Raw genomic sequence first — 15930 nt, 5'->3', positions numbered from 1 at the left:
AAGCTTCCGCACGTCATAGACGAGAATCGAACCCAGGTCTTTCCGACCAAAGGGCTTCGTATGTACCGACTGAGCTATGGAGGCTCTGACATGACCAATCATCAGCCAAATATGTTAGCAGTATTTGTACAATTATTTTCTAGTGAAACTAGTGGAAGTAATATTATTGTGTGAGGGATTTAGCCTAAAGGCTCATATGACAGTTGTCTGGGTCAAGGTCGTTCTTTTTTAGCTTCTTTCTTGAAAATTCTTATAAACATTCTATTGTAATTTTGACGCATATGGCATTCAGTGATTGAAGGCAATTGTAAAATTTGTGTACAATGGTGAAGTTAACGTTTCACAGGACCAGCTTTCTACGTTTTTAAATGGAGCTGAGAGCCTAAGGGTGGATGGTTTAATTGAAGTCATAGGCCAATACCGGAGGGTTTCTGATCTAGTGCAACAGGGAAATAATCAAAAGAGTCTTTACGCTTTCATCAGTATTTACCAACCAGCGTGAATGACACTGAAGTAGAGCAATATTGCCACAGGTAAGGAAGAAAAAGAAAGGACTCTGTAAAAGACTAAAAGGACTCTTGGGAACTAAAATCAGAGACACTGAGAACCATTTGTCAGATATCAGAAATCCCGTGTCATCATTATTTGAAGATATTAGTATGGAAGTAAGGTAAGATGGTAATGAATTTAAGCAGATGTTATCAGCACCAACTCATTCACAACCTCATTTTCTTCAGTCAAGTGAGCCTCATGTTATATATTTCAGGAGACCCACAATAGAATATGCTGGAAGAAGGCCTCTCTACTCCATTGCAGCAAATATAAGCACAAAAGACTTTCCCTTTAATCTTTTTTTCTCAACAAATTTGATTGCATGAAACTGTCCCATATTTGGGAAGTGCTTATCCTCTGTACTTTAGTCCAAAAGCCAAGGATGCCTAATTTAGCCCACTAGTCGATGCTATTTAGGACTTTAGGTCTACTCCGAGTTGACATGTTTCAGTTTCATTATTATTATTATTATTATTATTATGTGACACCTCCAAGGAGTCCAAAGACTCATCGAGGGAGAGTGTGCGAACAGCATCAAATGATTGAACCCCTTCCAACTATTAACTGTGCTCAAACTTGCTTAACTTTTTGCTGAGCCATTAGTAGCAGAGGCTCTACCAATCGACCAACCTTTGCTGGCAATTAAATAACATATTTTTCTTCATCTTCATTATTTAGTGTCATGCCTGCATACACATATGTTGTTACATTTTGTTCCCTGATGATGGCATTGACTTTGGTGAAATATTGGAAGAATTAATTAAATTTCTTTCAGTTAATATATTAGGATTAATTATAATTCCTTAAAAAATATAGCTATAAGATACAGAAACTGATTGCAGAACTAAAATGCAGAAATTAATTTAGAAAATGAAACTAGAAAGCATCAAATTAGGTTCCTTATTATTTCTAGTTATACTTTTTCCTAAATACTTTTCCATATCCCCCTTGTGAAAATATATGGACTAATTTAGAACTAATTTATATATATATAATATATGCAAGCACTTCCATTGTGCAATTGGAAAAGCAAGGGAACATTGTGCACTTCACTTGGAAAAGAACCTGCATTTGATTCTCATCATCATGAGAGGAATCTTTATATGGACTTTTTCAATTAAAGGTGAGTTAACTGATCTCTTATTGAGGTCATAGAGTTTTTATTCTCCTGGGAACTCGGGTTTTTAATCCTGCATACTGGCAAATTGACCATCAGAACACATGCAATTTACAGACAAAAATACTGTACTGTCATTTACCATTACTATGCCATTTACAGGGGGGACCCTTTGTTCTCGCTCTTCTTGACATCTATTGAAAACGTCTGGTGTCTTTCCTATAAAACCTCTTTAATAATATGTTTCTATCATATCCTTTCTTTTTTTGACTATCAGCTAGTTTCTAAAGTCCACAGATGGAAATGATTAGGATAGGGGATCTGGCAGTGGCTGATAGACAGACATCAGTGGTGATTTTGCTGTCATTGATGTGACAGAGACTGACATGAGAATGGAGGTAGATAAACTGAGATACTCAGTATATTGAAAAATATCGACACAAATGCAGTAGTGGGACTGGACAGTATGTCAACTCATGTGCTACAAGAATGTGCAAGTGAACTGGCAGTGCCTCTAATGAAGTTGTTTAATGTAAGTCTCAGCTCTGGCAAGGCTCCAAGGGAGTGGAAAGAGGGTAAGATAGTTCCATTACGTAAAGGTGGCTCCAAAACAGAAGTAGTAAATTACAGAAAAAGTATTGGAATAGTTGATAAGAATAAAATTCAGTAACGGGTGGATAGGAATATGATGCTCTATAGGGGCAAATGGCTTTGTAAAAGGGAGGTCCTGCCTCAGTAATTTATTCAAATTTTATAATAAGGTGACAATGGAATTGGATAAAGGAAATGGCTACAATATGATACTGTTGGACTTTGCAAAGGCATTTGATAGAATATCACATGGAAAATTATTACATAAATTAATAATGGGAGTGGATAAGGGGTGTCTGATAGACGGACATCAGAGGGTGGTGTACAGTGGAGTGGAATCAATGTGAATGAGGGTGACTAATGGAGTGCCCAGGGCTGTGTACTAGGACTTCTACTCTTTAATTTGTACATTAATGATGTAGTGGAAGATTTGAGGATTTCTTCCTGTTTGAGGGATATTCAGTTCTTTGCTGATGATGCAAAACTGGAGAGGGCAATAGTTGATAAAAGTGATATAGATATCTTGCAGGATGACCTAAATAAATTGGTAGTGCAGACAAAGGACAACGGTTGTCAATTTAAAGTTGTAAAATGTAAAGTCATGCACTTTGAGATGAAAGGGTTATATACTTTGTATCATATTGATAGTACTATATTACAGGAAATTGATGAGGATAGGGATCTGGGGGTGAAGGTGGATAGAGATTTGAAATTATTATTATTATTATGTGACACCTCCAGGGAGTCCAAAGACTCATCAAAGGAGGGTTTACTCTACAACTCTCTGTCTCTACCATGCAATCCACCACCAACGCCATCTACCGCTCACCACTAGTATTTTCCCAGACAATCACAGACATCCATGCCAACGGCAGGATTTGAATCCGCAGCCTTTTTGGCTGGAGAGTGGATACGCTAACCACTTTGCCAACTATTGCAAGAGTTGGCACAATAGCTCTGGGAATTACTGGAATGTTGAAGAATACATTGGCAAGTAAAGAGGAAGGCTATGATTTGGACACATGTTGACTGATACTGTTTGACAGCCAATCACCTATTCAACTCACCACTCTTGTATTTAATCCCATTCATTCCAGTTTAATTACCAACTTGTATGGCAATCTATCAAAAGCCTTTCCAAAATCTAAGTATACCCTTGTATACTATAACAAAGTGATGAAGTACATAAGTAAACTGGTAAAACAATGAATGAAATAATGTAACTGTAACATTTAGCTTTAATAAATTTAGCTGTAACAAATGATTTAAAGGATGGCACACATGAAAGATAGAGGATACAAATTAATTACCAGAAGCAAAAAAAGAAGAGCAAGTGTGTTAAGGTTATAAGTCTATAGGACTTTTAATCAAGCAATCAGTCTCTGTTCCAATGATGTTTCTTTTACAACTGAATATACATGCAACAGCTACCTATCTAATGGCTACAGTTCCACAGAATGAACAAAATTATTATACAGGTATCTCCATGGAGTCATAAGACTCATTGCAGGAGACTCTATATTGACACACACTAGCCATTATTCACACAATTCCTATCACATCTCTTTATTATTATTTTATTATTATTATTATTCAGGCCTCCATGGAGTCAGAAGACCCATCACAGGAGGGCCTTCCTGGGAAACACAAAGTCTATCATACCACTCCTTGAACTCATTGACCGCTCTCACTCTCACCACTCTATCAGGCAAATGCATTCCACAGTTCAACCACCTTCCATGCAAAGAAATTACTTCTTAAACTCATTCACAACCACCTCTGGCAATGCATTCCACCCATTCACCACCCTCCAAGCACACGCTTTCAGCACTTCCACTGGTGATCCTTCATTCTTTCCCCTTTTTTGCCATCTACTGAAAAAGTCATCTGTTTCAATTGTATAAAACCCTTTTAATAACTTCTATCTTTCTATCATATCTCTTTTATTATGCCTATCAGCAGACCTTCAATCTATTATCATATGAAGCATCCCACAGACCTGCCACAATCTTTGTCACACTGTATAAAGAGCAGTCTACTTGTTAGTTAAATAGCATCACCATCTGCTTAACTTCCTTCTGATAACTGGCTTCAAATTATTGCTATCACCAAGAGTAAAACTAGTCACAATCAGGCAAGTATTAAACTTGAAGGCTGTTCAATACAGCATCGATAACTTCAATATGATTATTGTATTTTGTTGAGATAAATTCTATCATATATTAATTCATTAACCACGCTACCGCCCAGGACATGGTTAATGAATGCAAAGTGCATATTAAAATTGTAATATCATTGATATTACATTGAAATATATGATGGATACAAAGCATATGAGTATGTGTCTTTGATCCATAATGGCCGGTAAGGTGGTTAATAGCACTTGGTTTATGTTATGATTAAGCCAATAGACTGTTATTAATACATTCATTTAAAATGTAAACTTTGTAAAATATTTTTTGATTATTTTTGTTTATTGCAGACTGTTGTAGAAGGTACTGGTAAACTTGATGTTGGTGAATATGAACTGCAACTGTTTGACTCCCGCTATATGTTAAAAGGAGAGGAAGAAGAAAAGTGGAGTGGCTGGTTGAAACCTTCTTGCATTCCAATAACCATTATTCTTATTCTAATAGTCTTAGTTGTCCTCTTACCACTTTTGGATCAGAAAGAAGATCCCATGAATAGTGATGTACTAGTTATTAATGAATATAATTCTGCATGGAACAACTGTTCAAGTCCATGTGTGTAAGTAGTAAAATCCTATGAATGCATTCTAATATATAATGATGTGCTGAAAAGTACCTCCTAACTTTGCTCTCAGTAATAAGAATAGGTATGACATTCAAACAAAAACAGGAACTTTCCTTGAACTTTATTCTTTGGTGTACCTAATTATTTTTGAACATAAAGAGGTTATGATTCCATTGTATAAGACTTTGCTCAGGCCTCATATGGATTATTATGCACAGATTTGGTCACCTAGTTTCCATGGTGACCAAATCTGTGTTAGAACGGGTCCAGAAAGGATTCACAAAAGTGGTAACTGGTCTTGGAATGTGGAGTATGAAGACAGATTGAAAGAAAGTAATTTGCAAAGCCTTGTAGAGAGAGAGAGAAGGATGAGGTGGGGATATGACAGAGACATAAAGTTGGTTAAAGGTTGTTAACAGGTTAACATGGAAGAAATTTTTCATAGAAGGTGAGTGGAGGTTGTGTGCTAGAAACAAGAGGTCATTCCTGCAAACTATAAGGAGGGTGTGAACAAAAGAGCAAAGAGAAGGTTCTTTGCATGGAGAGCAGTTGGTGAGTGGAATGCATTGCCTGAATGTGTTGTGAATGCAGACACATTGCATAAGTTTAAAGCACAGTTGGATGAGCTTTGTGTGTGATAGTGTGTACCTCCCACAACAAGTCTCTGACTCCATAGAAGACAGATGTTAATAATAATAATTACCTCTGTAGTCCATACACACTAACCTGCACTCAGGTAGTTTCATCATAATAAGAACTGATCATAAAGGTGTTTCATCTTTGGACATGTGGCATCTGTGCACAGCTTGAGTTTAGTGGGAAGGAAGGAGGAAGAACTAATATGAATGAGTGAATGAGTAAGAGGTATATGGAGTAATTTTCATATTAATAAGGCTGTTGGGCTTGATCATATATGATATTAAGAACATATGACTGTATATTTTCATATGTGAACAAATACGAGAGTTCTGAAAATAACTATGAGAATGATCAGGTGGTATCAGTGGCAGCAGCATCATTTGGTGAATAGGAGAAAAAGAGGTGATATGGGATTTTTCCAGATTAATACAGAAGGGATTATAAAAAGAGTCGATGATAAAACAGGAAAAATGAAAGGCCATGTGATTTTTCTCGTCTTCACACAATTTCCAGGTTGTGTATTAGCAACATATCTTACATGTGCAAGTCTTACCTTAAAATCATTTATTCTCCATTACATTCACAACACATTCTAGCAATATGTTCCACTCACCAACCAAATTGGTGAGTGGAACATGTAGTCAGCAGAATTACAATGGATCTGTTGACTTCATGGAGGTTACTGTAATAATAATAATAATAATATTATTAAAAATCAAGATATTAGGAAGGATTGAAGAATGTGTGAACAGAGAATTTAAGATAGGATGGTCATTTAAACAGGATGGAGGAGTTGAAAACATTAGCAAAATAGCTGTTTGATGCAATGATGGTAGGAAAATGATCAAGAGGAAGATGGAGATCTGAGTGTATTGATGTAGTTAGAAGCACCTTACATGTACAAGTCTTGTATTGCAACATTGTATTAGCAACATGTCTATCATGTTAAACCTTAAAATCATTTATACTCCCCTGCATTCACAAACTGAAATATAAGATGCACAATACCAGAATCTAGTCAGATAACAGATTAGTTTGAAAGAAAATTGCAAATAAACAGTTTGTAATAATGTGAACATTTCATGTCATAGTGTCCTGTTCACCACTTCAGTGTTCATATTAATTATTATTATTCAGGCCTCCATGGAGTCAAAAGACTCATCGTGGGAGGTCCTTCCCAAGAAACACAAAGTCTATCAAGACTCATCGAGGGGAGGTCCCCCTCTAAGAAACATAAAGTCTATCATACCACTCCTTGAACTCATTGACCGTTCTCACTCTCACCACTCCATCAGGCAATGCATTCCGTGGTTCAGCCACCCTCCATGCAAAGAAACCACTCCTCACCCTCTTGTTCAAAGTTTCCTTTTGTAACTTCCAGGGATGCCCTCTTGTCATCACTCCTTTCCACTGTTCAACCAAGTGAAAGAACTCCATAGTGTCAACCCTGTAACCACCTCTCAACAGTTTAAAAGTATCAATCATATCACCTCTCCTTCTTCTATCCACCAAACTCTGCAGTCCACATTCCCTCAGCCAATCCTCATAACTATCATTGTACAGTCCTGAAACCATCTTTGTTATCTGCCTTTATACCCTTTCCACAGTTAATTTATCCCCTTCAAATCCTGGGGACCAAATCTGAGAACAATAGTCCAAGTGTGGTCTGATCAGGGTATTATACAACAGAATGATAACTTTTATCTCTACAGGTCATTGGTGGGGTCATTGGTGCAATGGAGATACTTAAAAAAATTGACAGCAATGATAGATTGTATATCTTAAGTGAAGAAGATAAAGAAATTTGAAGGCTAGGAAAGTGACTAATATTGTAAAAGAGAGAAAAATTAGAATATGACAGGAGACTAGCACTGCAATCCAAGGAGAATCCAAAAGGGTTTTTTTGCTATGTGGCAAGTAGGAGGAAAATTGATAGTGGATGGATTATCTTGCTGAGTGGAGATGGGAATTGGGTGACTAAAGCAGATGACAAAGTTGGATTATTTAATGATTACTTTATTAGTGTTCCATTCCGGTACTACAGGCTTTATTCCTAGAAGGATAATGAGTGGTGAAGTAGACTTTGTGTTGACTAGTGCTGACCGACCACAGTGAGTCTTGTTACTCCATGGAGATCAGGAAAATAATAATAATAATTATTATTATTATTAAACAAGACCTCATGGAGTCAAAGACTCATCTAGGAGTTCCTTTTATCTCACACACATCTCATCATACTGCATCTTAAACACATTCAAACTCCTTGCAGACACCACACTCTCAGGCAAGGCATTCCAATCATTCACAACTCTGCACGAAAAAAACCTGCCTCTCACTCCCCTACTCACACCCTCTTTATACAGTTTCCAGGGATGACCTCTGGTTCTCCCCTGATCTCCCACTATTCTCTGTAGAACTTCTCCACCATTGATCCTATAACAACCCCTTACCAACTTGTAGGTCTCTATCATATCTCCCCTCTTCCTTCTCTCCACTAGACTCTGCAAATTACATATTTTCAATCTTTCCTCATACTCGACATTCCAGAGGTCAGAAACTACGCCTTTGGACCCTTTCCAACATCTCTTCATCCTTCTGAAAACCAGGTGACCAAATCTGGGCACAATAGTCCATGTGTGGCCTAATCAAAGCTTTATACAATGGAACAAGAATCTCCCTACTTCTACACGTCAGTGTCCTCCGCATCATTCCCAGAAGTCTTTGTGTTGTCGTCACAATTTTGGCGATGTGCCCCCTAAATTTTAGATCCTTATCCACTATCACCCCCAGATCTCTTATTTCCTCTACTTCCAACAATATATTCTCACCAAGCATAAATTCTGCATCCCATCTTTGTTTTCCAAATTTTAAAACCTTACATTTTGCAACATTAAACTCGCATCCCCATTTGCTTGCCAAAACACTCAATTTATTCAAGTCTTCTTGTAAGGCCACAACATCTTCACTACTCTTTATGGTTCATCCTAACTTTGCATCATCTGCAAACAACTGAATATCTCCATCCAAATCTTCGCCAATATCATTAATATACAAGTTAAATAGTAATGGCCCTAAAACAGATCCCTGAGGCACTCCACTAGTGACTTTCCTTTTCTTGGATATTGCACCCCCATACACAACTTGTCGATACCTATCAGATAGCCAGTCTCTAATCCAATGCACTAATCTAATATCCAACCCCATCTGCTCTAGTTTGACTGTCAACTTATCATGAGGTACTCTATCAAAAGCTTTTGCGAAATCCAAGTATATTACTGTGTATCCTTCTCCTCTGTCCAGGGAAGCAGTCACTTTATTGTAATAAGTAAGTAGATTACTAAAACACGACCTCCCTTTAGCAAATCCATGCTGTCCATCAAAGATTATACCATTGTTGTCAACCCAACTCTGGATCCTAGTTCTCACAAGCTTCTCCAACAACTTAACCACAACACCTGACACACAGATAGGCCTATAGTGTGATGCTTGAGTTCGATCACCTCCTTTATGAAGCGGCACAATCTTGCCCTCCTTCCACTCTTTAGGGACTTGACCAAGTGCAAGACTTATATTAAAAAAATATGTCAAGGCTGGTGTCAACTCTCTGGCACATTCCTTCAGAATACGCGGTGATATATTATCAAGTCCCACAGCCTTATTTACATCTAGTTTACTCAACTCCCCAAACACCTCTTGCTCTAACCAATAATAATAAAAAACAGAGTAATGCATCAGATGAATTATATGCACTCACAGGAGTGGATATTTTGTAGACTGAATTATTATTAATATCAGTGCTCGACAAATATGCTCGCCCATTTGCTCATGGTGAGTAGATTTTGTTAGCTGACAGGTAGCTGCAGGTTGGACAAAATAGAATATTTTTTATTTAATAAAACTAACTTTTTAATCATAATATTTATAACTTTAAAAAATCACAGTGCATTACCATTGATCAGTTTTTAAACTCTTCATCTTACTGAGACATATTGCTAAAAAGCGGGGGGGGGGGGATTATATTTATCATTTGACAAGTAGGATTTTGCATAATTTGTCAAGCCTTGATTATTATTATTACATAGGTATCTCCATGCATATCCAAGGACTCATCAAGGGAGGTTCTAAACATTTCACAAAGCACTAACCAATATTTGCACAATATCTGTCATACTCCACTTTTAATTCATTATTATTATTATTCCAAGATCCCTATGTAGTCAAAAACTCATCATGGGAGGTCCCTTTGTCATACACATAGCTCATAATACTTTGTCTTAAATACATGGAAATTCTCTGTGGACACCACACTCTCAGGCAATGCATTGTTATCATTCACAAATTTCCTGCAAATAAAACCTACTTCTCACTCCCCTGCTCTCAGCCTCTTTATACAGCTTCCGAGGATTATCTCCTGATCTCCCACCTGTTCAAACCTGTTAACCATGCTACCGGCCAAGACGTTTATAGATGTCAAGGTTATCATGGATGTGAAGTGCATTTTAAAATTGTAATACCATTGATATTACATTGAAATATATGATGGATACGAAGCATATGAGGATGTGTATTTGATCCATAATGCCCAGTAAGGTGGTTAATTCTATAGCAACCCCTTACACACTTGTGTGTTCCTATCATATCATCCCTCTTCCTCCTATCCACTAGACTCTACAAATTGCATATTGTCAACCTTTCTTCATATTCAACATTCCAGAGATCAGAAACTATTTTTCTCAATCGCCTCTGGACCCTCTCCAACTTCTCTTCATCCTTTGAAATACCAGCTGACCAATTCTGTGCACAGTAATCCACGTGTGGCCTAATCAGAGTCCTATACAATGGAACCAGAATCTCCTTACTTCTACAAGTCAGTGTCCTCCACATCACCGCCAGAATTCATTGTATTGTCTAATTCCATCTTTGCTTTTCAAAGTTTAAAACCTTTATATTTCTCTCTACTCTTCATAATTCTTTCCAACTTTGCATTATCTGCAAACAACTTAATATTCTTATTTAAATCTTCAACAATATCATTAACTTACTGGTTAAATAGCAATGGCCCTAAAACAGACTCCTCAGGCACACCATTAGTGACTTTTCTCTTCCAAGGATGCTGCAACCCCCAAGAAACAACTGCTACCTATATATCAGATATCCATTTTCCAATCCAATGTACTAATCTAATATTCAACCCCCATCTGCTCTAGTTTGACTATCAACTTATCATGTGATAATATATCAAATGCCTTTTCAAAATCTTTGCATCTCCCTCATCTTACTTCTTTTACATCTCCCTTACTTATTACAAGATGTTGGCAGCTGCCAACATCTTGTAATAAGTAAGCTGATTTGCAGCATGATTTGTAAAACATGACCTCCCTTTAGTAAATCCATGCCCATCAAAGATAATAATAATAATAATTATTATTATTATCTAGGCCTCCATGGAGTCAAAAGACTCATCGTGGGAGGCTGTTTTTAGGAAACACAAAGTTTATCATAAACTTATTGACCGTTCTTGATCTAACCACTTTCTCAGGCAGTGCATTCCATGGATCAACCACCCTCCATGCAAAGAAACCACTCCTCACCCTCTTGCTCACAGCGTCCTTTCATAACTTCCAGGGCCCCCTGGTCATCGCTTCTTCCTGCCATTCCACCAAGTAAAAGAACTCCCAAAAGTCCACCCTGTAACTGCCTCTCAACACTGTAAAAGTATCGATCATATCACCTCTCCTTCTATCCACCAAACTCTGCAGTCCACATTCCCTCAGCTGATCCTCATAACTGACATTGTACAGTCCTGAAACCATCTTTGTTATCTGTCATAATACCACTGTTGTTAACCCAATTCTGGATCCTGGATCTCCTAGCCTCTCCAATGTATCCTTGCCACAGTTAATTTATCCCCTTCAAATTCTGGGGACAAAATCTGAGAACAATAGTCTAAGTGTAGTCTGATCAGGGTCTTGTACAATGGAATGATAACTCTTTTATCTCACTGATAACTCAGTGTCCTTCTCCGTATTGCAACAATCCTCTGGGTTACCTTCACCAGTTTTGCAATATGCTCTCTGAATTTCAGTTTTCTATCGATCATCACTCCCAGATCTCTTGTCTCCTCTACTTCCTCCAGTATAGCTTCTCCAATCGAGTATGCATCCTCCCATCAATGGATCCCAAACTTCAAAACTTTACATTTTGTTGCATTAAATTGATATCCCCCATTTCATTTGCCCATCTGTCTAGTTTACTCAAATCCTCTTGCAGGGCCGCCATATGTGCACTATTACTGATAACCCTTCCCAGCTTCATATCATCTGCAAAAAAGTGAATATCCCCTTGCAATCCACTGACAATGCCATTGATATAAAGATTGAACAATACAGGTCCCAGTACTGAGCCCTGTGGAACCCCACTTGTAACCTTCTGCTTCCTTGATATTGTCCCACTGTACACAACTCTCTGATACCTATCAGACAGCCAATCCTGAATCCATTTGACTAACCTGACATTTAAACCCATGTGCTGCAACTTAAATATCAGCTTATCATGTGGCACCCTGTTTGTCTTAATACCACTGTTGTTAACCCAATTCTGGATCCTGGATCTCACTAGCTTCTCCAACATTTTAACCATAACACCTGACATGTAGATTGGCCTATAATTCGATGCTTGAGTTCTGTCACCTCCTTTATGAAGCAGTACAACCTTCCCTTCCTTCCACTCCTTTGAAACTTGATCCAATGTACGACTCATATTAAACAAATGCCAAGGTGTATTTGTTTAATATGAGTTTCCAAAATTGTGAACTCCCTGGCACATTTCTTCAAAATATGTGGTGATATATCATGAAGTCCCAGAGACTTATTAACATCAAGTTTGCTTAATTCACCTTTCTCACTCACAGTTAGTTACGCCTCCTCATCATCCACTTCTCTAAAACTGTCCATAATTGTCACATTCACTAGGATGAAAGATCTTTATGAGCTGTTCATTAAATATGTCAACTATATCCTCTGCAGCAGTTATACTGTTTTCTCCAGTCAGTGTCATCCTACCATAATCGTTCTTCTTTTTTATGGCTTCATATCGAAAGAACTCCCTGGGCTGGGCTTTTTTTTTGGGGGGGGGGGGCTTCATTAACTAACTGCTGCTGATACACTTTTGCTACCCTTACCAGCCGAGTCACCCTCCTTGCCTGTTCTTTGTACTCCTCATGGAATTGATTACTACCACTCATCTTATGCTATCTCCATAATGCCCTCTTTCTCTGTATTGCATGCTTAATTTTCATTCATCCATAACATCTGCTTCACTCTGCATTGCTCTGCAAATATAAAGCACAAGCTGCAAAACAATAAAACATTATTATAATTATTATTATTATTCAGGCCTCCATGGAGTCAAAAGATTCATCTTCGAAGGTCCTTTCTAAGAAACACAAGTCTATCAAGACTGATCGTGGGAGGTCTCTCCTAGGAAACACAAAGTCTATCATACCACTACTTAAACACATTGACCATTCTCGATCTCACCACTCCATCGGGCAATGCATTCCATGGTTCAACTACCCTCCATGCAAAGAAACCACTCCTCACCCTCTTTCTCACAGTTTCCTTTGATAACTTCCAGGGATGGCCCCTTGTCATGATTCCTTCCCACTGTTCAACCATGCGAAGAAACTCCCCAATGTCAACCCTGTAACCACCTCTCAAAACATTCTGCAGAGAATGTAAAGAAAAAGGTGATCAGCATATTCATGAGCAGTACAAAGTGCAGAAAAGGAGGCTAACTAGTATGATAAGAAAGACTAAAGCAGATTATGAGAGGAAAATTAACTGAGTAGGCCAGTGGCGGCCAGTGAAAATTTTAAGTGGGGGTGCTGCGTATACAAAAAAAAAAAAAAAAAAACTTTTTTTTCCTAATCAGTAACGAATTTATTAATAAATAAATTTACATATTAAAAATTGCTTTATTAAAAATATTTCATCCTCACCACGAACAAACACCAATAATAAAAGTTTTGTATCAATAGCAATGACAAGTGCAAACGAATATCGGTGTTAGATCGCAGTGCATTTGTTTCGTGTAACGATAATCGAAAAAATATTATTCTTTTCATATTTTCAACAGTGACACTCATCATAATTCAGCCTTGTATCTATAATAAATAAATAATTATGTTATTTTAACAAAATAAAATAAGATTTATAAAAAATAGTTCACCAGGCACAAGCACCAATAATAAACGTTTCATATCTCACAGAAATAAGGCACTTAAGCTTACTAAAAATACACTGCCGTTTGAGCAGCTACAGTTGGGAATGACGTAACGTGCAATGACAAGAGCAAATGAATATCGGCATTAGATCCCAGTGCATTTGTTTCGTAATCTAAAGCATTAATCGAACAATTCCAATTATGATCTATTCAATCAATGTCAAAACATAAGCTGTAACCTTTAACATGTTGTACTGCATTTATATAATGTTGTAAGCATTGTTATTATTTATAAACACAAACAAAATTTAATTTTTCATTTTTTCCTTGGGGGTGCTGCAGTGCTTATGTATAGGCCACCACTGGAGTAGGCCAAAGTAAGTTCAAAAGAGTTTTTTCCTCAATGTAATGGATAAGAGGAAGGATGATTATTGAAGGATAACTTTAATCAATGCTGATTGCAGGAATGTACAGAAATAGTTGAGTTACTAAGCATTCTCTTTGTAGCAGTGCATCATCCAGGTGGAGATATTGCAGTTACTGGTGTTAATACAGGCTAATGTGAGAATTGAGTTAGATGAACTGGAGTTGCTCAACATATTGAAAAATATCAATGTGAACACAGCAGTAGGCTGGATGGTATGTCAGCCAGTGTGTCTCAGGAATGTGCAAGAGAATTGGCACTACCCTTGATAAAGTTGTTTCATCTAAATCTCAGAGCTGGAGAGGTTCCTTGGGAGGGGAAAGATAGGTACCATTACATAAAGATGGCTCCAAAACAGAAGTAGCAAATTGCAGATTAATTAGTATCTCAGAAGTGGTGGTTAAAATATTAGAAAAGTTGGTTAAAGGTAAAATCTGAGAATGGGTGGATAGGAATACAAAAATCTATGGTTGGAGAGGAGCACAGTGTTGTAAAAGTGTAGGTCCTGTACATTTCATAATAGAGTGAGAACAACATTAAGAGAAATGGCTATACCATGATATTGATAAACTTAGCAAAAGCATTTGACAAAATACCACATGGAAAACTGTTATGTACTTTGGTTCAAATGAGAATGGACATGAAGGTGGTATGGATGGGTGGAGGGTGACTGACTCTGTGCACTAGGATCACTACTTTTTTTTTTCTTGTTTTTTTTTTTAAATTTGTATAATAATGATTTAGGGAATGATTAAAGCGGTATGTGTGTGTGTAGGGGGGGGGGGATATTCAGTTGTTTGCTGAAAACGTACAACTGGAGAGGGCAATAGTTGAGAAACGTGATGTAGATATCATGCAGGATGATTTAAATAAATTGGGATTTGTGAGCAAAGGATAATGATTGTTAATTTAATGTTGCAAAATTAAGGTTATGCACTTCAAAATTAGAAGATTACATGTTGTGTACCATATCTTTGGTAATGGATTGCAGGAAATTGATGTGGCTAGGGATTTTGGGATGGTGCAAAGAAAGTTTAAGTTCAGAGGACATATTGCAAAAGTTGACGCAATAGCTTAAAGGGTTATTTGGATGTTGAAAAATGTACTGACAAGTAAAGATATGAAGGCTATTATCTCTCTTTATAAGGCTTTGATTTAGCTGTAACTACAATGCACAGATTTGGTCAACTGGGTTTCTTGGGAATCAGGAGGTGATTCAGAGACAAGTGACCAAGCTAGTGATAGGTTTGTGGAATGTTCCCAATGAGAATAGGGTGAAGATGTGTTGGCTGCAGAGTTCAGTTAATAGCAGAAAATAGGATATAAAGTTCTAAGTTATTTAAGGGGTTCTATAAAGTTGCATTAGTCTAAAAATGCATAATTATATATACTGTCTTCTTCTTTTAACCCTTTTTATAGCCACTTCTGGTTGGAGGTATCTCCTAATTCTCTCAATCTGTTTCTCTCCTGAGCTTGTTGGTACCGAGGCATTCTAATTGTTTTTCTTATATCATCTGACCATCTTCTTTCAGGTCTTTTAGCTGATCTTTTACCTTCATATGGCTGCCACTCCATTATAACTTTTGTCCATCTATTGTCCTTGAGTCCTGTAATGTGTCCCACCCATTTC

The 15930-nt window shown here is 37.4% G+C and overlaps 1 protein-coding gene across 1 annotated transcript in view; it reads left to right on the top strand.

Annotated features, from left to right (window-relative positions):
* The window catches only part of LOC150102136 (5'-3' exonuclease PLD3-like), a 181081-nt gene that overhangs the window by 78697 nt on the left and 86454 nt on the right, over positions 1 to 15930 (top strand). Inside the window, exon 2 of the mRNA XM_090399515.1 lies at positions 4743 to 5008. Within this exon, the coding sequence (XP_090255641.1) occupies positions 4743 to 5008 (266 nt within the window). The remainder of the gene's footprint in view (positions 1 to 4742; positions 5009 to 15930) is intronic.

The sequence above is a fragment of the Typopeltis vanoorti genome, chromosome 10 (assembly GCF_054136105.1).
Source record: "Typopeltis vanoorti isolate ZY-2024b chromosome 10, IOZ_Tvanoo_1.0, whole genome shotgun sequence".
Taxonomy (NCBI): Eukaryota; Metazoa; Arthropoda; class Arachnida; order Uropygi; family Thelyphonidae; genus Typopeltis; species Typopeltis vanoorti.
The sequence above is the reverse complement of the archived record's forward strand: the minus strand, read 5'-3'. Positions and strand labels throughout refer to the sequence as shown.